The sequence below is a fragment of the Puma concolor genome, chromosome B4 (assembly GCF_028749965.1).
Source record: "Puma concolor isolate L17-30 chromosome B4, mPumCon1.1.hap2, whole genome shotgun sequence".
In the NCBI taxonomy this organism is placed as follows: Eukaryota; Metazoa; Chordata; class Mammalia; order Carnivora; family Felidae; genus Puma; species Puma concolor.
The window spans coordinates 4848973-4874883 of NC_141673.1; the positions used below are offsets into that span (position 1 = coordinate 4848973).

Below are 25911 nucleotides of genomic sequence, written 5' to 3' on the forward strand. Positions count from 1 at the left end.
TGGGGGCAGACAGGTTTTATTCTATCCTCTTCCTGCCCGCGGCCGCCCTGCTGGGAGGGTCTGGGACAGGCTGGCACAAGGAGGTCACGTCGTGGCCTGAGGTGAGGGCAAGGGGGAGGGGGGTCTGCCACCAACCCCCCCGTTGCTCTGGGAGTCATTCCGGAGGCCTGGCTGAGCCACAGGATTCACAGTCTCTGCGGATGGGGACGCCGGAGGGCCAGAGTGGCCGTGTCTGTTCCGCGCACACGTGGCTGACCAGTGCCCCTGGCGGCCCGTGCGACCCAGCATGGGGTGGGGCCGGGGGCCGGGGCAGTTTTTCCAGCAAAGACTCAGGAATGGCAGAAGGGCCGGGGCCCGTGGCGGACGGGACGGGACGGGTCGGGTCGGGACAGAGTAAAAAAAAAAACCTCTTGCACGCACGCACCCCACAGGCACACGCACACGGGGTCGGTGAAGACGCGAGGCCCTCACACGACGCTCTGCCGGTCCCCGGTCCCCTCGAGCTCAGCCGTGCCAGAGCTCCGACCCCGGCCAAAGTCAATGAAGATCCCTTCAGAATCCGAGTCCACGGACTCCAGGATCTGGTCCACCAGGTTCTCCGGGCTGGAGGAGGGAGGGGAGCCTCGGGCCGGGTCTGGGCAGGGCTCAGGGGGCTGGGCGGGGGGATACAGTCTGCTGGGGCAGGGCCCCGACGGGGGGACCGGAGAGTGTCTGAAGGCCGCGGTGGGGCCCTGGCCAGGCGCGTCGGAGAAGCCCTGGGGCTCGGGGAAGGACGTCATCTCGGAGACCGAGTGCCTGCGGATGCCCGGGCCGCCAGCAGCCGCGCCCTCGGCCTCGTGCTCTGCCACGGGGTTCAGCAGCGGGGTGTTGTAGCTCTTAGAGCGCACCACTGGGTTCTTGGCCAGGACGTCCCCTGAGCGGGAGCGACGCTGGAGGTGCTTCTCTGCAGAGACAGGCAGACGAGGGGTCAGGGCGGGAGGCGTCTACTCGGGAAACGGGGGGGCACCTGTGTGTTCCAGGCCATTCCTTCGCCAGCACCTGCCGTGTGCTTAGCTCTGCAGGAACGGGCAGCCACGGGGAAAAGCCCAGTGAGTGCAGATCCCCGGCCCAGCCCCACCTCACCCCTCTGCGGGGGCAGGGGTGGGTGGAGGGAGCGGGGGGTGGGGGGTGCTCAAGTCAACTGCTCGGTTCAAAGGTACACATGCCTCAGTTTCCCCACCTGTGCAGTCAAAAATCTTAGCCAGCACTTTCCAGGGCAGACTCAGCTCCTGCCTGGAGGAGTCCCAGTGTGTGTGTGTGTGTGTGTGTGTGTGTGTGTGTGTGTGTGTGTGTGTGGCGGGGGGGGGGGGGTGACAAGCCCACGTGGGTGGGCCATAGGTCAGGAAGTGGTGAAATGCCAGGACAGAGGCAGGATGACAAAAGGCCTTTCCACGTGAGGTCGTGGCTGAGGTTTTATTCCGAGTGTGGTGGGCGCCCCGGGCGGGGGGCAGGAGAGGACAGCGGGGGTGGGAAGGGGGAGGTGGGCAGAGCTCAGGCTCCCACTCGGGGCCCTGCAGTTCCGCGGAGTGAACCCTAGGTGGCAGCACTGCGCACGGCGAGCGGCTCAGCGGCCTTTCCGAGGCGGGAGCCGGAGGCTCCTTCCTAGCGGGGCAGGGTCCAAGTTCTCCTCCCTGTGGCCCTCGGGCCTCTGCCCCCTCCGTCCAGGACGCTCTACGTGCACCTCTTCCCAGGCCTGGCTCCTCCTGGTCCTTCAGCTCAGCCGTCACCCTCCAGTCTGGCCTGGGCTTTCCACCCACAGGCCTCTCATCACTTGGGTATGGGTCACCTTGGGGACTCCTCTGGGGACCGTTTAGTGGTTGGTCTGCCTTCCCTGGTGGCGAGAGCCCATGTGGGTGGGGCTTGGTCTCTGCCGATCCCTCAGGGCCAAGAACAGGGGCCGGCCCATTAGGAGCCACTCTGTTTACAGAGCTGAATGAACCAGCGGGCCCTCTGTTAAAGGAGCAGCCTCACTCCCCCCTTCCCCCTCCCCTGCGATTCTGCAAACAAGGTAGGTTTCTCGGGTTCCCGGCCTTTGCACGTGCCGCGGCCTCTGCCGGCCAGTCTCGACTTTCAGGACTGAGCGCAGATGTGACCCCACTGGGAACACGGAGGCCCCTGTGGGGCTCTCAGGGGGGTCGGCGCATCACCGTACACGGTGTCTGCCAGCCGGGCCCCCCTCAGTTCTTGAAGGAGGGACCCCAGGCCCTAGTGGGTCCGGGGCCCGGCACATAGCGGGGCTCGTGCTCTCATGACCGAAAAGCAAATGCCCAGTGGGGTGTGGTTCTGGCCGTCTGTTCACTGGGAGGCCTGGACCCTGGGCAGAGGTGCACGGGGCCAGGGATCGCCCAGCTTCCCGCCCCAGGCCCAGTCAAGCCCTACCCAGCATGCAGGAGTGTGTGAAGGGGCCCTCGCTGGAGTGGAGGCCGTAGGTGCCCAGGTAGGGCGACACCACCTTCTGGATCAGCGTCTCCAGACACAGGTAGTCCTTGGTCACACCCCGGGACTCGTGCACCCCCTGCAAGAGAGGGAGGGAGGGAGGGAGGCAGGTGGTCACTAGATGGCCCGTTCCTTGCCTCCGTGGCCCAGCCAGCCTCCGCTCAAAGGTCACCACAAACGGCCCGTCCCTCCTCCCCATTCCCACGGGGTCTCTGCCCCCATCGCAGGGCACACAGTGATCTCCCCCTCCCCAGCCCTTTCTCTCGAGTTGGGGCCGCCGAGTCCCTCTCCTGCTTCGACACCCCGGAGCCTGCCCTCTGCGCACAGCAGCCGGTGTGGTCCGAAAGCATGTGACGTCCCGTGGAAAAGGGCCCGGTGGCTAAGCCAGGCTGAGCACTCCGAGCTCTGCCCTTTGGGATAGAGTCTCCTCCCTCTGGGAGCCCTCGGGGAGACAGTAGCTGACCTCCCCCAGCGAGGGCAGCCCATGCCCTGGGGCCCCCTGCCCTCGACCCATAGAGCGCTACGGGCAGAGCGCGTCGAGCCAGCCCTGCCCCTCATCTGCCGGCCCGGCCAGGTCCCGTCCACCTCCTCCCTGAGCCCCCTTGTCCAGAGCTCTGAAGGGATCTCTACCCCCTCTGGTTCCATTAGGGCCAAAACCTGAGGAAGGCGGCCGCCCCCAGGACAGCCTTGGTCTTGCTGATGCGGGGAGTCGGGCGGGGGGGGGGGGGCAAGCTCTGTGCCCCCAGCAGCCGAGGCAGAGGGCTGGCACATGGGAGGCCATTAGTGAGTGCTCACCAAATGAATGTCTGAATCCACGGGAGCAGACGCCTCTCTTCTAGGGGGTTGCCAGTTGCTCACAGGACAAGATACACTTGGACACAACGTGTCAAAAGACAGCCAGAGAGTCCAGCAACATGCTGCCCCCGAGAAACCCACACACATTAAAAGTAAGGGGCCGAAAGAGCCGTGCACGCCGAGGCCAGTCACAGGAAAGCCGGAGCAGCTAAGCTGATTCCAGACAGGGTGGACTTCAGACCAAGGAAAGTCCGCAGGGGTCAAGAAGGTCGCTATGCCACGATGAAGCGGTCAAGTCTCTGGGACGACATAACCACCTCTAATGTGCCTGCGCCCGATGAGCGCGTCAGATGGTGTGAGGCGAAACTCGCGGGAGTTAGTCCGCTCCCTCGGTGGGGGAACCCCGTGCTCGCGCAGGGACAGACCGGCCCCGGAAGAAGCTCGGGAAGGACACATCGAACTCAACACTACAGCCGATCGACTGGCCCTAACCGCCATCCTTCACCCAACGAAGGCAGAACACACGTGTTCCCCTCCAGCCCACACGTAACATCTGCCAAGCCAGACCACATTCTGGGCCGTAAAATACACCTTCACAAATTTAAAAGGATTAAAAAAAAAAAAAGAAAATCATACAATACCTGCTCTCGGACCACAGCGAGACTGAACCAGGAGTCAAGAACAGAAAGATAACTGGGGGAAATCCCCAAATACGTGGAGACTGAGAAACTCCCTCACTTCTAAATGACACGTGGATCAAAGAAGAAAGCCTCACAAACATCTTAAAACGATTGGCAACAAATGAAAACGAAAACAGATCCACATTTACCGGATGCGCTGAGAGCTGTGCTTTGAGGGCGAGCATAGCCTCGAACGGATATCTATTAGAAAAGACAAAGCCCGAAAGTCAGCCATCTAAGCGGAGACCAGAAAAAGAAAAGCAAATGAAGCCAAGGAAGCAGAAGAAGAGACACAGTACGAGCAGACCTCAATGAGACCGAAACAGGGAACCGGCAGAGAAAAAGCCAAAAGCGGGCTCTTTGAAAAGGTCCGTAATGTCGTTAAGCCTCCTGCCAGGCCAACCAGTAAAGAGAAGACACAGATTCCTAACATCAAGAATGAGAGAGGAGCCATCACTACAGACACCAAAGGTCTGGGGGGCGGGATTCCATGGGCACCCCATAAGCCATCTAAGATGGGCACGAGGGACTCCACATTCCCCAGAACTGCCTCTGGCCCCAGCAACGGTGGTGGTGGGGGGGGGGGGGGGAAGGGACTGACTGCCGGTGAAGCAAAGGGCACACAGTAGGCCCTCAGCACAGGCTAACCAGCATTTGTGTCTTCAGATCTATCTGGGACGAGTTCACTGGGGCTGTGAGACGAGGTCGCTCAAAGCGCAGGCCAGGAGGAGAGTGGGGGAACGGGGCTAAGCCCAGGAAGCTGCGTCAGGCACACGGGCCACCAGGGGGCAGCACCGCCCCAGCCTGGCCACCCACCTGGGTGCCGGGATCCCGGTGGGACCTCCGTCTTGGCCCCAAATCCCAGCCCGGCCCCCGCGGGCTCCCAGAAGCACCACAGAGGGCTTTATATCTGATTTCTCCCCCTCATCCTGGAACCTGCCCTGCAGGCAGGCGGTTCCACTGTGTCACCCAGGTGAAGAAAGAGGCTGAGACACCCTGCTTCCACCGGCCAAGGTCTAACCTAAAACCCTTCAAAAGCCCGGCGGCGGGCCCGTCCCATATCCTGCTCAGCCGCCAGGACGACCACCAGCTCTCACCTGCCGCTGGGACCCTTCAAACCCCGACATTCATCCGCCCTTCCCTTGCCCTGGAATCCGCACGCGCTGGGCTGCCCGGGACCCCGGGACCAACCTCGCAGACCCTGATCAAGGGTGCCCGAGTGCACGGTGGGGGTGGGGGGCGAGGAGGAAGAACAGGACCTCGGAGCCCGTCAGACGTGGATGAGGCCAGGCCTTCTTGGCTCTGGGCAAGTGAGGATCCTATTTCCCACCTGTGAAACGGGGTGGTTGACAGCTGCCTGCCTCCGTCCTGTCACCCTGGAGGGTGAGCCGGCAAACTGTGGGGTGCCGTGCCTGTCACGGGGCTCGGGGCGCAGCGGTTTGCAAAAGTCCCTGTCTGCGGTAAAGGCTGTCGGTGGCCCGCCGGATCCTCTGCTGTCTCGGCCAGGCCACTCGCCCCCAGCTGCTGGCCCCCTCCCAAAGCTGCCCTCTCGGGGAAAAGCCGCGTGCCCCGGAAACGTCTGGAACCGTCGCGGGGCGGGAGGGGCGTGAAGGCGCAGCTGTGGGCCCGTGCCCGCTCCCGGGCTCCGCTTCTCTTGAACTCCCCCCTTCCTCCCACACCTTCTGGGCCTCTCCTGCTTCCCTCTCCCCTGTTGACAGGTCACGTGCTCTGGGCCAGGGGAGCCTGGCCTTGCCCCCCGCCCCCCCCCCCCCGGATGCCCCCGACGCAGGAGCAAACGGTGGCCTCCCGGGGGCCCCGCCCACCTGCAGCACCAGCAGCATCTGCACGATGGCGGGGGGCACGCGGGCGTGGGTGCGGGCCAGCGCCCCCTCCAGCTTCACGCTAAGGGTGATGGTGTTCCGGAAGTGCAGCAGGGCCAGCTGGCGCACGGACGGCTCCTTGCCCTGCAGACACAGAACGGTGCGCCCCGCCCGGCGGCCGTCACGGGAGACCCCCGCCTCCCTCCGCGTCCACACATCTGGGGCCAGACCCGGGGCCGTGGCCCCGCCGGCCCTCAGGCCCCTTCCACCCCGTCCTCCTCCCTGGATGACCCTCGTCCTGAAGACAGGGCCCCGTCAGCTTCCTCAGGCAAGGGGAGGGTCGCCGTCACTGGCCGAGCCCCGACTGTGTGCTGGGCACAGCCTACTCCGTGCTGCTCAGGGCCTTACGGGGCCCGCTCGGGGGGGACCGGCCTTCTTTCCAGACTGTGGGTGGGAGACAGGCTCTGGGAGGTCCAGGCACCTGCCCATCACCGGGCCGGGGGGGCCTGCAGCGAGGCCAGCACGGGCCGCGCCCCTCCCCCCCCGGGGCCCTGGGGGTCCCACAGCCGCAGGGGCCACTCGCCTGCACCGGGTAGAAGATGGCCTGCAGCGTAGGCAGCACGTCACTGAAGAAAAAGTCCCACGTCTCCGCCAGCGAGTCCAACAGTTTCTGTCCTGGGGGCACAGAGAGCTGTCACTGCGCTTACCCTGAAAGGGCCCTGTCAGACCCCGCAGGCCCCCCCGGGTGGGAGTCCTCCCCCGTCCCCAGGAGCAGAGGGCCCGGCTCCGCCCCGCCCCCAGGTCGACAGCACAGAGCACTCAGCAGCTCCGCGGCCCGGAGTCCGCCGTTCAGCCTCCCCAGTAATAAAACGGGACAGATGGGCTGAAACGGGGCAGAGAAAGTGCTGGTGAGTGCTGCCTGTTGCTTCCTGGTCCCTTGTCACACCCCAGGCCCACACAGGACCCCCCCGCCCCCGCCACAGGAGCCGCAGCGCACATCCCAGTCCCGTCCGGTTCCCACAGTGAGCCTCAAGCAGGTGGGGGATCCATCCACCCATGCAGGTGTTTCCAGAGCCCGCGCTGGGCATCCAGAGGAGCCTCAACGGTCCCCAGACTCATCACAGGACACGGAAGCAGGACCCCGAACGGCAGCTACGAGCACAGTCATCTGTCCATTGAAGGGGTGACCTCAACGGGCAAAGAGTCGGAGTCTCCAGGAGATTCAGGCCGTGGGTCCCTGCCACCCCGGGCTGCCTGAGGTGGGATCCGGGGAGCCAGGGAGACCACATCCAAGAGCAGCAACATGCCCCAGGCAGGAGAGGAAGCGGAGAGAACCAGGCAGGGAGGGCTTCCTGGAGGAGGTGCCATCCAAGCTGATTTAGGAGGATGGTTTGGCCAGGCTGACTGACATCCCCGGGGTGGAAAGGAGGCCTGTGGCCAAGCTCTGGGCATTTCCGCCAGCCCCGGGGAAGGAGCATCCATCCTCGGGGAGGACAGCCCCTGAGGCTGAAGACAGAGGTGTCCCCAAGCCGGCTCTGGGCTCCCCCAGCAAGTGCAAAGCGCTGAGCCCTCAGCCCCCCTGCCTGGACTGGACGGAAGGTGAGAATGAATGGCTGCGGGGTCTCAGACAAGCAGGCCCCGGGATGTGTCACCAAAGCCTCTGCCTGGTGGGACCCCCCCCAACCCCCTGGGAGCCAGACTGGAGACCGGCTGCGGAGAAACGGGGTGTGGGGGCATCTCTGGGCGGGAGGGCTAAGCGCCACATGCTGGCTGGTTTTCCAGACCGCACTGCTCACGTGGGGCTGTCTGGACGCTTCCACGGCAGCCAGGGGGCTGGACAGGGGCCTTTGCCGCTCCTCCTTACTTTCTCTGGTTTCTGGGCCCCACCCCTCCCCCACCCATAAAGCCCCCAAATCTGCGTAGGGCTCTGGGAGGGGGCAGCCCCAGGAAAGCCCACCCAGCTGAGGTGGCGTGGCCTCTGTGCACGGCCAATCGGCCGGCTCCTGACCCTCCCTGGGGGCCCACACCTAGCTCTGCGGAGCCCTGCCCTCCAGAGGTCCCTTCAGGTCCCCGCCGTTGGGGGCAAGAAGAAAGACGGCTCAGTTCCCTGGGCCGGCCGTGGGGTGGCTCTGGGCACCGGCCAGGCCGGCGTCCGCGGGCCGTCCTCCAGCCCACGGGGCGGAAATGCTGTGGAAGGCAGATGTCGTAAAACACAGACTCCGGGCCCCACGAGGGCACGAGGGGCCGGGAAGCACGGCCTCGCCCACTGGCCACGTTCTCCGCTGGGATCTAGGGGTGCCGGGGGAGGGGGGCGGTGACGGGGTGGTCAGTGGGCAGAGTCAGGCGGCACGGCGCTGGGGCCCTGCTCTGCTTTGCTGCGGGACCCCAGCGTGACCCTCCGTAGGGCGGGCGTCACGGGTGTCCTCATACACACGGGGCCTGGAGCCTGCAGGACACCCTGCGCCCCTCCGGGGAGGTCTCACGTGCCTGCCCGCTGAGGGGACTGTCCTGGCTGCAGCGAAGACCACCGAGCCACAGCCTCAGAAATGGCCCAGGAGAGGGACTCCCCCTCCAGGCTGTCCCTCCGGACTTCCTGCTTCTCTCTCCGCTTGGGAGCTGACGTCCAAGGCCTCGCTGGAGGCCGGAGGGAGTGCGGGGGGGTAGGCAGCAAGGTCCTGGGGCCACCCCGCGTGAGACCACCCATCCCCCTCCAGCAGAGGCACAGGTGAAGACATGGCTGGCCACAGGGAGGGGTCTCAAGGAAGAGCTCCCCTGGGACCCACGTGGGGGCAGGGGGCGGGTGGAGTGGGTTCCAGAGGCTGACCCTCAGGGTGCGGCATCAGCTGCTGTCCCCACGGTACGTACTGAAGGGGCCAAACGTCCTCCCGAACGGACCACGTTTTGAGGCCTGACTCCAGGGCCACCACCTCCGTGCAGCCCTCCCTGATTGCCAAGATGGAACGGACTCTTCCTTCCCCACAGCTTCCCTTCACCCTGACAGTCCTCACACTGAATTGCCACCTTCCGGTCCGTGTCTGTGTCCCCAGCTGGGCTGGATGGGAACTGGAGGCCAGGCCCTGCGGCCCCCGGACTGGGGCTCCATGCCTGCCCCCGAGGCCTGGGGAGGCTGGCTGGGGCCGGCACTCCCCCGCTGGGTGGCCTGGCGGACACGGCCGCTCCAGGCACGACTCCACTAAGCCGCACAAAGCTTCTCTTCTCTGAGGATCCCAGCTCCCCTGGTCCGGAGCTGGTGGGAGGCACAGCGCGCTGGAATGTGCCGAGTAAGGAGACGGGCGTGGGAGGGCGTCTCCACCCGGCGCCAGACCCCCACTGCCCTGCCCGGCTGGCTTCCTTTGCTGCCTCCTCCAGGAAGCCAGCCTAAACCTCTGGCGGTCTCTGTCTCCGCCTCCCCTCGACTGGTTCTGGTGGCCCTTCTCGGGCTCCTGCCCCGAAGCTTCCGCCCGATAGAAGCAGGGGTACAGGAAGACCGGGGGACAAGCGGCTCTGAGTTCAGCCGGCACCCACCAGGCCACTGGCCTCGGCGTCCTGCTCTGCGAAATGGGCTAGCACCCCTTCTTTCCAGGATCAGAGTGGGAACCGAGGCAGCAGCGTGGGCCCAGGAAGCAGGCCTGGGTGCCTCGGTTTCCCTCTTTGTGCAGCGGCTGCAGTAATGACGGCTCTTTCGCGGGGTCGTCGGGAGACCCAACGGATCGGTAGCCGGAAAACACTCAGGACAGTCCGGCACAGAGGAAGCACGTGCCCGGTGCCTGGTGCACGGAACGTGCTCAGAAACGTTCGTGGGGCTTGAACTCGGTGCAGGGCCTGGAACGAAACCGGCCTTGGAAAAGGAGGCGTGGTTTGGCCGGGTCCTCCCGTTACTCCATCTTTCCCTAGGCCAATTCTCTCGTGGCTGCCCCGAGGCCGAGGGCGCGGGAGCCTGAAGACCCTTCCCTGCTTGCTGAGGCCCCGGCCAGGCAGAGGCCGGCTGGAGCTCGTGGGGGCCGGGGCCGGGCTGGCCTGGGCTCGAACCTGCCCCCACCCTTTGCTCCCAGCGCGGCTGCAGACGGAGCCCCTGTCATCACTGAGCTGCCACTAGCCGTGAAGGGGACAAGGACCCGAAGGTCTCACGGGTGGGTGTGAACTTTAAAAGAGAAAACTCGTCTGGAAAGCCCAGGGCCAAGCTGAGGCCCCCCCCAAGCCCCACAGGGCAGCTGTGCCCAGCCAGGAAGCAGCCCCCTGCCAGCCTCCCCCTTCAGGAGCATCAGGGCCAACCTCTGCCCTAAGCTAGTTCCCTGGTCTTCAAACTGGGGCTCCTCCGGGCTGCCGGGACGGGGTTCGCTGGCGGCAGAAGGCCCCGGGGGCAGCGAGGGGAGGCAGGGCCTTTCCCCCGATGGCTCTCAGCCCCCCCGGGCTCTCGCAGGTCGTGGGAAGGCACACGCTCTCCCCAGTAAGGTCCCCTCCTGGGGTCAGAGGTGGTCTTCCCGCCTCTCCTGCCCTCCCACCCAGAGCCCTGGGGGCACAGAAAAGGCCGGCGACGTCACGCTGCCCAGCGGCCACACCAGCCGGGAGGGTGGCCGGGCGCCCGGTCCCCGCCACGGGGCCGCCAGACTCACCCTCATAGAAGCGGATCTTGTCCCGCAGGATCACCATGCCTTTCGTCAGCAGCTGGTTCTGAAAGCCACACACAGAGATGCCGTCACTGCTTTGGGGGGGGGGGGGGCGGGGGCCGGCAGGCAAGGCCCCCGGGAGTCCCCCAGCCACAGCTGAGGCCCAAGGGTGAACGTCAGCTCACCACCCGCCCCTGGAGGGCAGTGACAACTGTCGGGGCTGGTCAGATGGGAGGTGGCCGCGGGGACCCCTCAGAGACAAGCCAAGTCGGGCGGGTGGCTGCCTTCACATCCCACGGCGAAGGAAGACCTTTCGGGCAAGAGGGGCCCCGTGCCGGACGTCCTGGCGCGTGAAGCGCCATCAGCGACCTGAGGCCCAAAGTGCACGGTGCACGCGGTCACGCTGCCCCCGGGGTCTTGGCCGAGAACGACACCGTGTGGCCTCAGCACCACCAACAGCCAGGAGGTGGAAACAGCCCAGTGCCACCGACGGACGGGAGGACAAACAAAACGGGGTGTCTCCGCGCAGTGGAATGTTATTTGGCCGGAAAAAGGAGCGGGGCGCTAATGGACGCAACACAGATGCCCCTCGCTAAGGCCGTGCTCGCGGGAGCAGCAGGCTCGAAAGGCCACTGACACGAACTCTCCAGAATAGGAACATTCTGGCACAGAGAGCAGACGGCTGCTGCCAGGGGCTGCGGGGAGCAGGGAACGGAGGATGTTTAGAAACGTGGGGCCCCTGGGGCGCCTGGGGGCTCGGTCAGTTAAGCGTCCGACTCTTGGCCTCGGCTCAGGTCACGATCTCGCGGTTCGCGAGTTTGAGCCCCACGTCGGGAGCTTTGCGCGGATGGGATGAGCCTGCGTGGGATGCTGCGTCTCCCTCTCTCCACACAAATAAATAAGCGTTAAGAAATTATTATTTTTTTTTTTTAATTTTTTTTTTCAACGTTTATTTATTTATTTTTGGGACAGAGAGAGACAGAGCATGAACGGGGGAGGGGCAGCGAGAGAGGGAGACACAGAATCGGAAACAGGCTCCAGGCTCCGAGCCATCAGCCCAGAGCCTGACGTGGGGCTCGAACTCACGGACCGCGAGATCGTGACCTGGCTGAAGTCGGCCGCTTAACCGACTTCGCCACCCAGGCGCCCCAAGAAATTATTTTTAAATGTGGGGCTTCCGCTGGGGAGGCTCTGGAACCAGAGGGGAGGACAAGGAGCCCCCCCCCCCGGCCCGAACCGCACGCTTTAAACGGGGGCACTGCACGGGAATCACGCCGTGGCAAAGCTGTTAAATGAGAAGAGCAGCCCTGAACCCACGGGAAGGGGGGGCCCTCTGCCGGCCCCTCCTGGCTGGGTGACCTGGACAGGCGGTTCTATGTGTCCGTGACTCTGCAGGCCTGTTGGCCAGATGAGGTGTCACGGGTGTCAACTGAGGCACAGCCGGGGACACAGAGGCCTCGCGTTGCTGACGCCACACGGCGACCCAAATGCGGACGTCTGGGCGCCCCCAAGGCCGGTGTTCCAGGAGGCGCACAACCCGTAACGACCCCGAATGCGGATACTTTACCTGCCCGTCGCCGTTAACCTTCACGACAATCCACGCTGCACAGATGGGGAAACCGAGTCAAGGGGAGGCAGAGCCCCGGAAAGCCAGTGCTCCACACGCCCACCGAGAGGAGGTGACCCTGGCCCTTCTGGCCACCGCGGAAAGCACCCCCAGCCCCCTGGAGGGCACAGACCACCCACCTGCAGATACTCCGTGAAGAAGGACCCCAGCTCCGTCTTCAGCAGCTGCCTGCGGGCAGGAGGGGACATGACAGTGAGAGGCAGCAGGACTCAGAGGCCACGCGGCGGGGACAAGGGGGCCGGCTGGGCAGCGGGAGGCCGCCCTGTCCCACCTGCCCCAGCCCTGCGGGGGCTCGGTGGGCCTCAGGCCTCCACGGCGTTCAGCTGTGGCTCTTTACACACCCGCCGCCACCTGCCACGCCTCCCCGGAGGGCGAGCACCTCTCACGTTCTCGGGGAGACCCCCCCCCCCCGGCCGTGCTGGGCCTCCACCACTCGGCTCACCCCTTCTTCCGCCTGCCCGGCCCCGGAGCTCGCCGCCCTGCACCCTCTGGACTCTCTCCTCCCGCTGTAGGTGCTGACTATGGTTCCCTTTTACAAGTGAGGCAAAGGAGGCTCAGAGAGGTCAAGGGACTTGTCCGAGGCCACACAGGACACACCGACTTAGGATCCAAACCTCGTCCTTTGTACATACGTTGACAATTCACTGAGCCGCTCTGGGGGCAGAGAGAACGGCGGGCGTCCCGTTCCACACCACGCACAGCCTGGAACATGTCAACCGTAGGCCCAACGCTCAACCTCACCTCTCCTCTCGGCCTTGTAGCTGTGTGTGCGCATGTGCGGGCACGCCTGGGGGGCACTGAACTCGCCTCCCTCCCCCCCACTAAGTAGGTGCTCTGGTCCTCAAAGGCCTTTTAGGGGTGGCTACATTCTACCTTCCCAGTGGAACTGAAAGCGGGACCCCGGCTCAGGGCTGGCTGCCCCCCAGTGGGGGTGGGGCCTGGGAACTAAGTGACTCACAGAGGACAGGTGGCTTGTGGGAGGTAGCTAGCATCCCAGCAGCTGACCGGCTGTCCTCCCTGGTGCCTGGGGCTCGGGCGGGATCCAGAGGAGCAGAGATGGGGCCGGGGACACAGGGAGGGACACGTTTCCTGACAGCTCCCGGGAGCCACAGCCAGGCCAGGCACAGACCTAAGCTCTCAACAGCCTGAGAGGTGGGGCTGGCGTCCCTGGACGGGATGGACGAGGAACCTACCTTTCAGAGCAAAGGCAGCCCCAGGGCCCTGTCCCACGCCCCTGGCGGGCAGCTTCTCTTAGTACGGGACCCACACTACGTCACAGCCCGATGCCGTCCCCGCGTAGCTGTGAAGTTAGCAGCGGAAGCGCTCAGCAGGCTGAGCTCTGCCGGGACAGCGAGGGGACGGGGTGCTGACCCGTGTGAAGCCAGGTGACCCTCTGCCGCCAGCCCCCAGCCCCAGCCCCTCCACCTCCTCCCAGCTGTCTGGGTTTCCAAGGACCAGATGTGACCTCAGCTCCTGGTGTGAACCCCCCCACGTCCAGCCTCGGTGTCTGTCTCAAGGTCACCACACGCAAGACACGAGGGGCCGCTCTGGGCAGGGCCAGGGAGCAAAGGGTGAGGAGGGAGGGACTTGTTTTGGGCCCAGGGCTGAGTCTTCTCAGATAGCCCCTCCCCCGACTGAGCTCCAGGACCCTCATCTGGGGCCTGGGACACGCCAGAAGGTAGAGCAGGAGGGCCCAGGCTGTCAAGTGAGGGCACGGCTCACCCTTGATGTATACAGCAGGTGCTCAGTGAAGCCCTCCTCGCCCTCTCCCTGGCCCATCGCTGGTGGAAGTGTGTATGAACATGAATGAATGAATGAATGAATGAATGAATGAATGAACGAATGGTCTCCTTCAGGGCGGAGCAGACCCTCTGCCCCGCTGCTGACCTGCTACATGAGCCCAAGGGTACGTCCGGCCAAGCGTCCCCCAATTTGTGCCCACCGCCTCTCCCAGTTGCTGACAAAGGGAACCATGGCCATTCCACAGATGCGGAAACTGAGGCCCGGGGGAGGGCAAGTGATGAGGTCCCGTGGGGCCTGCTGGTTAGGCTGCTCCTGTACCCCCAGGGGAGCCTCCGGGCGCCTTCTGCACCCTGGGACACCACTTGGGGAAGGCGCCGCAGGGGGACCAGCCTGGGTGTCGTCTGAGGGGCCGCGGCCACGGCCACCCTGTCCAGACAGGTCTGCTGGCTCCTGGGAGCCGCAGGGCCAGTGGGACCTCATGCAGGAGCTGGGGCTGGGCCAGATGATCTGCGTGTCTGCCGGGAGCCTGGGAGGGAGGGCCTCTCGGGACCAGAGCAGGTGGCCGAGCTCCCTCCCACAAGCGCCCACAGGCTCCCGCACGGCCCTCAGGACTCCACGAGCCCCCTGGCCCCAGGCACACCAGTAGCTGTTCCGTCGAATGTTGGGGGAGAGGCCGCCCCAGACAGTCACCCTGGCAGGAGCTGCAGGGTCAGGGCAGGCACAAGGAATGCAGAACGTACAGCGGCCTGGGTTGCTGGGCCTGGGGCAAGAGGCCTTGCACAGCTGAGCACAACCAGGGCAACCGGGGGCCTGACTGTGTAAGAAGGAGGGCTGCGGGGCGCCGGGGTGGCTCAGTCGGTTAAGCGCCCGACTCCTGATTTCAGCTCAGGCCACGATCTCGCGGTTCGTGGGTTCGAGCCCCGTGTCGGGCTCTGTGCTGACGGCTCAGAGCCTGGAGCCTGCTTCGGGTTCTGTGTCTCCCTCTCTCTGACCCTCCCCCGCTCACGCTCTGTCTCTCTCTGTCTCAAAAATAAAAACATTAAAAAAAAAGGGAATGACATGTCAAAATATATATACATATGTACATATGTAAAAAACAGGGAAGAAAGGGTCACGGCCAGACATCAGAGTCTTGTTACTATTCACCGTCTCTGGGCTTGGCCATGCCTGGGCACAGCCGGGGAATGCCCGCGCCCCCTGCCCCCTCGACCCCAATGTCACTCCCGGCCACGAGAACCAAGGTGGACGTTCAGGTGACGGTACGATCAATGGTTCCCGTCACAGGGCTCTCTCGTGAGATCAAAGCTAATGACCGGCGACGGATGTCACGCATAATTAAATTCACTCGACTTAATGTGGCCACGGGACGGAGAAAAGGAAGAGATGGGGGGTGGGGCGGGCAGGGGGGCAGGCCTGAGGGACCCACAGGCCCTGGGGTCAGGGACCTGAGTCTCCGCTCCACTGACCAGCCCCGTGAGCACGAGCAACCTGCGATCTCCGTGCCTCAGTTTCCTCATCTGGAAAACACAGACGAGAAGGTGCCCACCCCTCAGGGCTGCCTCAGTAAGGGTTCTGGGGCTGGAGAGGGGAGCCTAGGGCCCCGGGGGGCTTGTCTGTTCACCCCACCTCCCTCGAGAGGCCGCCTGCTCTGGGACGGCCCCCAAGGGCTGGGCTCAGGGACGTACGCTCTGGAGGTACAGTCCCTGTGGGGAGGTGGAGGCAACAGAGAGCCAGATAATCGTGACCACTGTCTAGGCCACTGGGGGGGCAAGGATGTGCCGGGGGGCCTCGCTGGCTGGCTTGTTCCTGGATTTAGAAATATCTCCCCTTGCTTTGTTGTTTAGACATCCAGCAGATTCCTCAGGCTTCCTACGAACTCCTGTTTCCTTAAGTGGGGGGGGGGGTGTGGTGAGGAACACGGGCTCCTGGGGCCCCACCCGTAGCAGCCAGATGAGCCCCTGGCCGGGTCACACAGAGGTGGCCCCGGAGAGGCAACAAGCCCCTACTCTGTGACTTCGGCTGCTCTCTCCCCTCCCTGGGCCTCACTTTCTCTCTCTGTAAGGGTCCCCTCAGCCCTGCCACTCCGCTGGGGTGCTCTGTACGCGAACGATCCCTGTCCCTATCGTCCCTCATTCCCACCTTGGGCCGATGAAGACCTGGGCTGCCTATTCCTCCCAGACGCTGGCACGGGGACGGGGTGGCACGGGGACAGGGCGGGAAGGGAAGGGAAGGGCACAGCGGTAGGAAACGCCTCCCTGAGCAGCTGTGTGACCCTGGGCAAGTCTCTTGACCTCTCTGAGCTTCAGCCTCCTCCATCACAAAGCAGGACGCACGCGGCTGGCCTTGCGGATCCCCCGCAAGTGACGATGGTGTCCGGCCCACAGCGGCAGCTCTGAGCGGCTGGTCTGTCTCGGGCTCCCTCACCAGTGCTCGCTGGTTGGCCATTCACAGGAAATGAGGGGCGTTCGGCCGGGTAACTGCCTTTCCGGGAACGACACTCCCGTCATTAGACAGGTGGGTCCTTCCTCTTTAACAGGATAATATCCTTCGTGATGTTCAGAACCAGCGGGGAATGTGGGCGTTCTCTTGAGCCGCTGTCCAAGTCCCACCCTGCTTCCCCCGAAGAGAAAGCCCGCAGGACGGGTGGGGGTGAAGGTCCAGCGGGCTCAAAAGCCACACGACCAGGGCCCGTAGTCAAGGCGCACACGGTGGCCCAGGGGTCACTGCCCACCGTGGCTTTCAGGGTGGCGTCTCAGGTGTGGCTGGGGGACCAGGGTGTGGCCGCGGCCTCCCCGCCGCTCACAGGCCCAGGACGGGACACGGGGCCACTCACCGGACGCCTTCGTTGAGGCTGAAAAGCTCCTGGTCAGGCAGCCCCTTGCGCTGGAAGACGGCAATGACCCCGTTGTGGATGCTGCAGGTGGAAGAGAGAGGTGTCGTCGGGGCCCCGAGACCCCCTCCCCGCCTTCCCAGGCCTCCCTTCTGCCTTGCCTCCTCCCAGCAGCCCACCCTGCTCTGCTCCCGGGACAGCAAAGGGCCCGGTCAGAAGCAGGTGCTGGCTTTTACAAGGCTGTCCTCCTGGGACCCTGTCCACACCACAGCCTCCGTTCCCATCTCACTCCTGGGGTCGAGCCCTAGCCCCCCCCTCCCCAGAGCCCTGGGCCTGAGTCACCAAGGCACCTCCCAGTCACCTCCCCAGGATGTCTCGTGTAGCCTGCCCACACTCTGCTCCCCTTCCTGTGTTCTCGAACCCTCTATTCCCGGGCACACCCTCTGATCACCAGTCCCACCCTCGCGCTCACTGTGGGTTTCCCGGTGCCCCCTCCCGGCTCCTGGCATCCCCGAGCACTGGACGCTCACGTTATCTGTCCCGCTGGGGATGGGGAAGCTGCCTCCGGCCCCAGGGCCTTTGTACACGCCCTTTCTGCTGGCTGCTTCTCCCCCACTTCACATTTACCTCCTTTAGATCACGTGTTGTTGCCAGTTTTCACGGCACTTGTCCGTGTGTAACCACACGTTTATGTGTGATTTGATCAACTTGTTGCCACCATCATCTACAAAGCCCTAGAGCCCAGGGTCCTGCGTTGTTCGTGACTCGCCTCTATATACCCAGCACCCGGCTCGAAGGAGAAGCTGGTAAACATCTGGTGAAAATTTATCCTTGACTATCCCTCGTCCTCCAAAGCCAATCTATCCTGAAGTCTGATCCCTTTCTGTCGCCTGGATCTCCGCAGCACCCCTCCCCTCCCTTCAAGCCAGGGCCCCTCCCTGCGTGCCTGGACCTATTACACCGGCCCTGCCTCCCTACTGCCTCAAGTCAGGGAGTCACCTCCCTGACCAGGGTCTTGTGAGGCCTCCACTGTCCTCAAGATACAGCCCAAGGCCTGGACATGGCATTCAAGGCTCGTCAGGAATGCCCCCTCCCTGCATTCCGGGGCATCCGACACTCAAGTCTCAGAGTTCTGGACCTGCCCGAGGCTGCCACACCTCCGGGTCTCTGCACCCACTGCCCTTTCTCCTGGAAGGCCCTTCGCCCCCCTGCCTATGAGGCAAGCAACCATTCATATTAAAGACCCAGCTCAGAAGCCACTGCCTCCAAGAAGCCCTCCCGCCTTTCCCATGAAGACTCCCGTTCTGCAACCTTCCTGATTCACTTTCCTGTTAGCACTGCCCCCCCGCCCCCTCCACGGGAACCGGGTGTGGGTGGCTCCACCCCCCTCCACCTAGGACCCAGTCACTGTCGTAAAGCTCACAGACCTGCTGCTGTGGTTCTCAGGCCGAGAGGACGGCTGGACCCACGCTGCCACGTGTCCGATCACGGATCGGGCAGCAGCCACGAAGCTCCCGATGCCTGTCTGTCTTCGTTAGCTCTACCTGTCCTGGGAATGTGGACTGGCCCCCCGCATCCCAGATGGGGAGACAGAGGCTCATAGAGGCCAAGTCCCCTGCGGGCGGGCACAGAGCTCCCCACCCGATAGCTGCTCCCTCTCTCCATGCAGCCTCCCCACAAAGAGCCGGGTCTGGGCAGGGCTGGGGCGCGAAGGGGCCGCGCCCACCAGGAGTTACCAGCTTCTCAGCAAGTGCTCGCAGAGACGGGGAGGGACACCAGTCACATGACCTGGGATGCCCAACTACCCCAGGCCTGGCGTCGGAATGCCACGTACTCGTGTGTCTGAGACACGTGTCCTCCAACTTCTGTTTCCCGTCTCTGAAAGGGGGTCACGAGTGTGCCTGCCCCCCACCCCCTGGGCTGCCGTGAGGAAGAAATGCCTGGCCAGAGCCTCAGGGCGTGGGTGGGGCCCGGACCGCGCTGGCCTCTGTTAGAAGTCCCCGCTGGCCCCGGCCCTGCCACTGTGTCACCGTAAGGCTGCTCCCCATCTACAACCCAAAGAGATAAAAGCCCGCCAGGAAGCCAGTGGTCCCCCAGCAGCCACGCTGAAGTCCCTACAGCTGCAAGTTCACTTCTGGCCCTGTGGGGGCTGCTGGGGGGCCGGGCCGCCCTCAGGCAGAGGTGACCAAGAACGGAGGCCCCAAGGTGGGAGGAAGCCGGTGCAGGCCGAGCCCTGGGCGGCTCATCGCACAGACCTGCTCCTGGCGGCCTGCCCGTGGCCCTCCTTCTCTTCCGGTCAGCCTTCCGGAGGGACCCCAGCCCAGGGGTGACCCTACACCTGTGTCACATGCATCACCCCCTCCTGCCTCAGGGCCTTTGTCCTTGCTGTCCCGCCCACCCGCCCCCGCAGACCTCACCCCCTCCCCTGGCCCCCGAGTCAGGTCCCTCCTTCCTTCCTCACCCCGCGTTGGAGAAAAAGTTGACCTCGGCCTTCTTTGAGGAGAGGGGAGGTCTTTTGCTTTACTATGTAGCCCTGGTCCCCGACCCCCAGGCCCGTGCTGGGGCTGCAGGGGGAGCCTTGGCCAGCGAGGACCTGTCAGCGAGGGAGTTTATCACCTCCCTTGACTCTCCCAAGGCCTGTATCTGAGCAGCACCCCGCCCAGCCCAGGGGTCGCCCTCGAGCTCTCCCACCCCTCCCCCATCCCGCGAACCCGGGCCACCTGGGCCCCCGGCTTTCCCCATTCACACAGTGGATTCCTAACTGCGACCTGACCTGCCCGTGGGATTCTTCAGCAGTGACTCCGGGGAGGGGCGTGTCCCCCGGACCCACCACCGCTCAGCATCTGCTCTGTGGTTTCTCTCCATCTCTGCCTTCTATAACCACCGCACGGGGTGAGCCGTCACACCCAGGCTACGGAAGGAAACACCGAGGCTCCAACACGCAGCGCGGCACTGGGTGGCTGGGAAACCGCCTCCCGCCCGGCCCCTGCCCACACGGGGACGCACACAGGCAGCACCCTGCTCCCTCCAGCTGTGGCCTGAGACCCCATCCCTTTGCGCACTCCAAGTCGGGCAAACCAAAAGTCTTGCTGTGAGCCACTCGGGGAGGGGAAGGGTGGGGGGGGCGAGAGGGCCTCACGTGACTTACCGTCTCCCCAAAAATAGAAGTGAAACCCCAGCCACCCCGGTCTGGGGCCTCCGGACCAGGGGTGGGCCGGCCCAGCCTCGGGCCCTGGCAAACGGTCCCAAGGAAACCACAGGTGGCCTCCGAGGGCACTTTCGGGGGAGGCCTGAGTGGAGCTGACCCATGGCCTCCCCTCAGCCGGGCAGTCCCTCACGGAGCGTGTCCCCCTCCCCAGTGCACGAGGACAGGAGGGCAGGGCCAAGTCCCGGCATCTCTTGCCTGGGCACTGGGTGTGTACGGGGTGAAGGGGAGAAGGAGCGAGACCCCCCGGTGAGGCTTCGGGGCGTCCTGGGCAGTGCCGAGACCTGCTGTCACCAGGGCTGGCCTGGACCACACGGCCCAGGAAGAGGGCGGGGCACAGCCAAGCCGGGAGAGGAAAGGCTGGCTGTAGGGCTCCCGGGGGCACTTGCCCGGGGCCACCCTGGCTTGGGCTGGCGCCCGTGTGGGGCTGCAGGCCGAAGGGGCTCCAGTGGCTGGTTCTCTGGCCCACCATCACCTTTCTTAGTGCGGCCCACCTGCCCATACGGGAAGCCCCAGCAGAGAGTGAGTGGATCTGGACCCACCTAAAGCCAGGCTTCTGGTCAGTCAGGCTGATGCACCTCCCTGGTACCCTGGAGGCCGAGCCCTGTCCTTCTCCGGCGCCTACCCTGATTTGGACACCGGAGACCTCAGAGGACACAGAGAGGAGGGCAGGTGCCCCCAGAAGGCCACCCCAGACCCTGAGCGGGGTGGCCACCTCCTTGGGCCCCTCCCAATGGTGTCAGGCCTGGTGCATCTCACGGGCTCCGTGGGAAGTGATGGTCGAGTAAGTGATGAAGGGCAGGTGAGCTGGGCTCCACTGGGTCCCCATGGGGCCCCCAGGCTCCTCCTGCCACCCCCCCGACAGCTGGGCTCTGGTCCTCCCTCTGCCCCGTCCCTCCAAGGGCAACCAGATGGAGCCCCAATGTCCTCGTCAGTACCCCGGAGTCACGCCCAGCCCGGCCTCCTGGCTGTTCTAGCCGCTCTAGGCGCAGTGCCCACGGCCTCCTCCGCACGTCCAGGTAAAAGGCAAAGGAGGCAGGTGACTTGGAATCCAACCCTGCCCCCAGGCCAGGCCCTGAGCGGACCCTCTGGAAAATGGGGGTGATGGTGCCCCTTCCAGCCCTGTGCCAGCTTCCTCTGCCCCTCAGCAAACAGGTGTCGCTCACATCCCAGTTTCAGTCCACCCGGCTGATTCACATGCTGCTCCCCCCCCCCAACCCCTAACAGGGTTCCTGGCTGAGCAGGAGGGACCCAAGGCCACCTCTGCTCCTCCCTGGGCACCCGGCAAGGGCCCTGACCCACTGGCCCTGACCACAGAGGGGACAGTGGAGTGCCCACGTCCTCGAACACCTGCCTAGACTTCACACCGCCCTTCGCAGTGGCGAGGCGGGTGCGGGATGCCGTGCTGGGGAGGGCTGCAGCCGGCCCGAGCCCGGGCTGGTGGGTGGGAGAAGTGACGACCCAGAGCATGTGGCCGGGGGGGGGGGGGGGGGGGGGGGGGGGAATGAGTGTCACGCATGCCACAAACACAGTGGCTCACAACAACCCAAATGTGTGCTCTTAGGTTTTCGAAGGCCAGAAGTCCTAAATCAGTTTCACGGGGCTGAAATCAAGGTGTTGGCGTGACTGGCTCCAGGGAGAGTCTGTCTCCGGGCCCTGCCCAGTTTCTAGAGGCGCCCACGCTCCTCGGCCCGGCCTCCTTTCTCCGTCCTCACGGCCGGCCGCGTGGCGCCTTCGGTCTCTCTGATTCCACCCCGCCACCTCCTTCCCCGACGCCGCCCCCCCCCCCCCCCCCCCCCCCGTGCCTCCCTCTTGCGAAGACCCTCGAGACGACACCGGACCCCCATCTCGAGATCCTTAACTCGGTCACACCTGCGAAGTTCCTTCCGTAAGCTACCACATGCACAGGTTCTGGGGGGCCAGGGTGTTGACATGTTTGGGGGGGCCATTGCTTTGCTGACCATACCCAGGCTGCCTTGGGGCGGGCGGGAGGCTCAGGACCCAGAGCGAACAGGCAGGGGCCGGGTAGGGGAGCCAAGCACAGGCCCCCAGCAGCCTCCGGCCCCCACTCCCAACCAACTGATCACCCTGGAGCCTTCAGCCAGCCTCCCGTGGCCCCTCAGAGACCCCCTGAGGTGTCGGCAGAAACGCAGACTTCGGAGTCGGCCCCAGGTTGGATCCCCGCTTCTGCCCCGACACGCCGTCACCCACCTTTCTTGGTCCCTGGGCAGTGACCTCAAGCCACCCCTGGGGCAGGCCCCCCCCGCCCCCGCCAAGCCCCCCCCCCGGGATCTTGAGCAAGTACCCCCCCTGCCTCAGTTTCCCTATCTGTAAGCTGAAGACAATTATCCCAGCCTTGGAGGGAGATGATGGCGAGTATCACACGCAGGCAGTGTGCCTGGCACCACAGGGGCACACGCTCTGCCCTGCTTGCGGCCTCCCCTCCCACACTGAGCAGGTGGGGTGGGCACTGGGCGCTCTAGACCTCAAGCATTCGGGAAGATCCAGGCCTGGCAAGGAATAGCGAACTCCCTGACGGATTACACCCTTTGGCCCAAATGCATGCACAGGGGACCTGTGCTGGGGAGGCCTTTAGGGCCAAGGTTTGGGGAGCTCCCTCTCGCCCCTCGGCTGGCCCCTCAGCTCAAGGGCATGACCTTCCTGGAGCTAGAGACCCCACGCCTGCATGGGGTCCAGAGGCAGTGAGGAGCTAACTGGGGCTGGCCAGGGGAACGCGTGGACAGAGTGGGACACGGCCTGCCATGTCCCGGCCCTCGAGGAAGCGGGGGGGGGGGGGAGGGGGACTCCAGGTGGGGGCGGCAGGTAAGCCCTCCGAGGCCCCCACCCTGACCGTGCTGTACACATGCACCTGCCTGCAGCCCCGCACTCGGCTTGGCTCGAAGGACAAACCTGCCCGTAAAGAAGCAGGTGCTCAGAAAACACCTTGGATGGTTCCAGGCTGGCCACCGCCCACCCCTCACTCAAACCTCCCCTGCACTGCTATGGCATCGACGTTCCAGACGCAAGAATGAAATGCGGCCGGCCAGCTGCGCGGTCAGCACGTACCGTCCCCCCGGTTATCTTCTCCCCGGCACTAAACACGACCTGCGGCGACCTCAGTCCTTTACTTGCGTCCCTGTTTCCTTCCTAACTCCCTCCACCTCGTCCAAGCTCAGGACGCTGCTGATTCTCTGCTGACTCTACGCCCCCCGAGCAGCTCAGGGCCAGGGAGCGAGCGAACGAACGAATGGATGGTTAAATGAACGCGTGGATTCCGCTCTCACGAGAGCGAGCTGTGTATTTTCGCCCCGTGTCAAGATGAGGAAGGGGCCGCAGGAAATTCAGGGGATGTGCCCAGGGCCCCTGCAGTGGGTTGAACAGCATCCCCTAGAAATCCAAGTCTCCTGGAAACAGGGTCTTCGCAGATTCGTTAAGGATCTTGAGAAACCATCATCCCGGGTTAGGGGTGGCCCTACAACCAATGACGGGTGTGCTTATACGAGAAAGGAGGGGGAGGATCCGGCCACAGAGACCCAGGAGAGACCACGTGGAGGGGGAGGCAGACGGCCACAAGCCAAGAAACCACCGGGAGCTGGAAGAGGCACGATACTCCCCTAGAGTCTCTGGAGGGGGCATGGTCCTAACGCCGCCTTCCTTTCGGACTTCTGCCTCTGGGACCCCGGGAGACCACGTCTCTGTTGATCTCAGCCACCCAGCTGCCGGCAATGTGTTTCAGCAGCCCTGTGAGACTAGCACGGTCGCACAGATAAAAGGGGGCGCACCCTGGGCTCCAAATGAAGAATCCACAGCTCAGCGAGGCAGGCCCCGGAGACTGACAGAGCTGTCTTGCGTGAGGCCGTGGTCCCGAGGGCTCTGCAGGGAGCAGCCAGGGGCGGGCGGGCAGGCAGAGACCAGAGAGGACCCCCGCCCTCCACCGCTCCTGCTCAGGGACCCGGCAGAGGAAGGTGCTTTCGCCTGCCCTTGGCTCAGTCTCCCCTCTGCCTGGGGAGGAGAGAGCAGAGGCTCCGGTTCTGCCATGTCCTACATGGGTGACCGTGACATGGACAGGTCGGCCGGGTGCTCTGGGTCCCCCTCTGCACCTCTAAAGTGGGGGAGGTGACAGAAGTAACTCCCTCGCCGGGCAAAGTGAGCTAAGGGACACGAAGGGGCCTGGCGCATAGTAGGAGTAGAGGGTGACAGCAGGAGACCCCGGCTGGGGGAGAGGAGCTCACAAAGCTGCTGGTTGGTGAGTGCTCAGGAACCAGCAGGCTCCTGAGCACCACCCCCCCCCCCCAACCTCTCCTTACAAACCCACCCCAACATGTGCCTGGGCTTGAGTCATGAATTACAGAGTACCTACTATGTGCTGGGCACTGTGTAGAGGGTTTTAATATGTGTCTTTGCACTTAATCCCTACAACAGCCCTTACTAGCCCATTTGATGGATATGGAAATCAAGGACCAGAGAGGTTAAGTGACTTGCTCAAGGCCACACAGCAGGGAAGAGGCAGAGCTGGGAACTGAACTAAGTCTGTCTGGCTCCTCCCTCTAAACCAAAGCAGAGGAATGAGGAGGACAGCTGCATCTCTCTCCCTAACTCTGAGAGAGAAGACAACAACTCATCGCATAGCGAAGTCATTGCGTCAGTGAGATTCCCCAATGAGAGTCCTTCTTTCGCAGTCTCCCCACCAGCCCTGTAAGGAGGAATGCACAGGCACATGCCCGCTGACAGCTAGGGAAACTGAGGCAAACGCGGCTCCAGGCAGTTTGCAACTTGGTAGCAGACAGAAGACAAGCTCATGGACAATGGTGTCCTACCCAGTGCACAGACAAGGCTCTTAGGCTGGCGGCCCTGTGCCCACTAAGGTGTTCAAGAAGTTCCGGATCAACGGAATGAACGTGCGTCCACACTGAGGGCCGGGGTCCTGGGGGCCAAGACCACAGCCAGCGGGTGCATCTGGCCACACTTCACTGCCCGCATCCACGCCCCCCCCTCCCTTCCCCTCCCCTCCCTTTTCCTTTCCGTGGAAACGTCTACTTTGAAAGGGGCTCAGGAGCAGACACGCTGGGGAATCCCACTAAATAAACCATCTCTTTTCCGGATCCCAGCCCTGCTCTTCAAACAAAGCTTGGGGGTGGGGGTACTTCCCACGCCCCTGCTCGTCTGGGAACGGCCCCCGGGGAGGGGGAGGGTCGTCTGAGGAATGCCTGGCAGCTGCTGCCTCCCTGCAGACAGCTGGGAGGACCAGGGGCCGCTCGGGGGAAACTGCCCGCCCACCCCCCTCCGACCAAAGGGACTTTTACTCCGGGACAGGAAGCGCGGCGGCCACCCACCCACGGCGCCCTTGAGGCTCATTTGCTCATCCGAGAAATGGGAAAAATACTTCCTGCTCTATTTACCTCTCGGATTGCCATGAGCCACGGAGCGGCGACGTGGGAAGACCCCGGGTGGGAGAGGTAAGCACGCGGGCGCCAGACCCACCCGGTCGCCCACCAGCTGGGCGCTTCGGGACGAGCCCCGAGGTCGCGGTCTGGTCCCTCCGTTCTAGAAACACGTTGCACTAAACTTCCCTCCCGGCCCGCACAACTCCGGCGGAGCAAGTTCTCGGCGAGCTGTTAAGCGCCGCGGTGCTGAAGGCGCCGTTCCTCACCCGCGGGCCGGATCGAGGGCTCCCTGTCCGCCCGGGGCTCGGGGGCCCCGGGCCCGACGGGCGGCCCGGGAGGGCGCGGCCTTACCTGTTCCAGGTGGCGTTGGCGCAGGCCCGGCGCTGCTGCGTGCCCCGCTCGTCCGCGGCGGCGGCGGCCGGCTCTCTCTTGCCCAGGTCACTGAGGCTGGGCGAACTCATGAACTTCAACCTGCGGAGAGTCCTCATGGTGACCCCGGCGGCCCGCTCCGCGCCCACGCGCGCCCGGCGCCGCGCCCTGCGCCACGCCGCGCCGCGGGCCCCGGCCGGCACTGCGCCCTCTACGAGGAAACTCGGGCGAGAGCAGGAAGCTGAGCGGCCCTCGGGGCTCCCGCCCCGGTCCCGCGCCTCCGCCCCGGGCCCCGCGCCGGCCGGCCCGCCGGGTTAATCATTGCTGGGAGCGGCCGCAGCGTGGAGTGCCAGGAGCGCGGCCGGCAGCGCGGACC

At 64.6% G+C, this 25911-nt stretch overlaps 1 protein-coding gene across 1 annotated transcript; it reads right to left on the reverse strand.

The window, feature by feature from the left end:
* On the reverse strand, positions 1–25911 carry PRR5 (proline rich 5). The gene is made up of 8 exons (XM_086712043.1): positions 25518–25911; positions 16581–16661; positions 12124–12172; positions 10384–10441; positions 6354–6445; positions 5774–5914; positions 2419–2554; positions 1–943 (listed from the first exon to the last, which is right to left on the reverse strand). Exons 1-8 carry the CDS (start codon positions 25652–25654, stop codon positions 468–470), a joined length of 1170 nt encoding a protein of 389 aa, XP_086568169.1. The 5' UTR covers positions 25655–25911; the 3' UTR covers positions 1–467.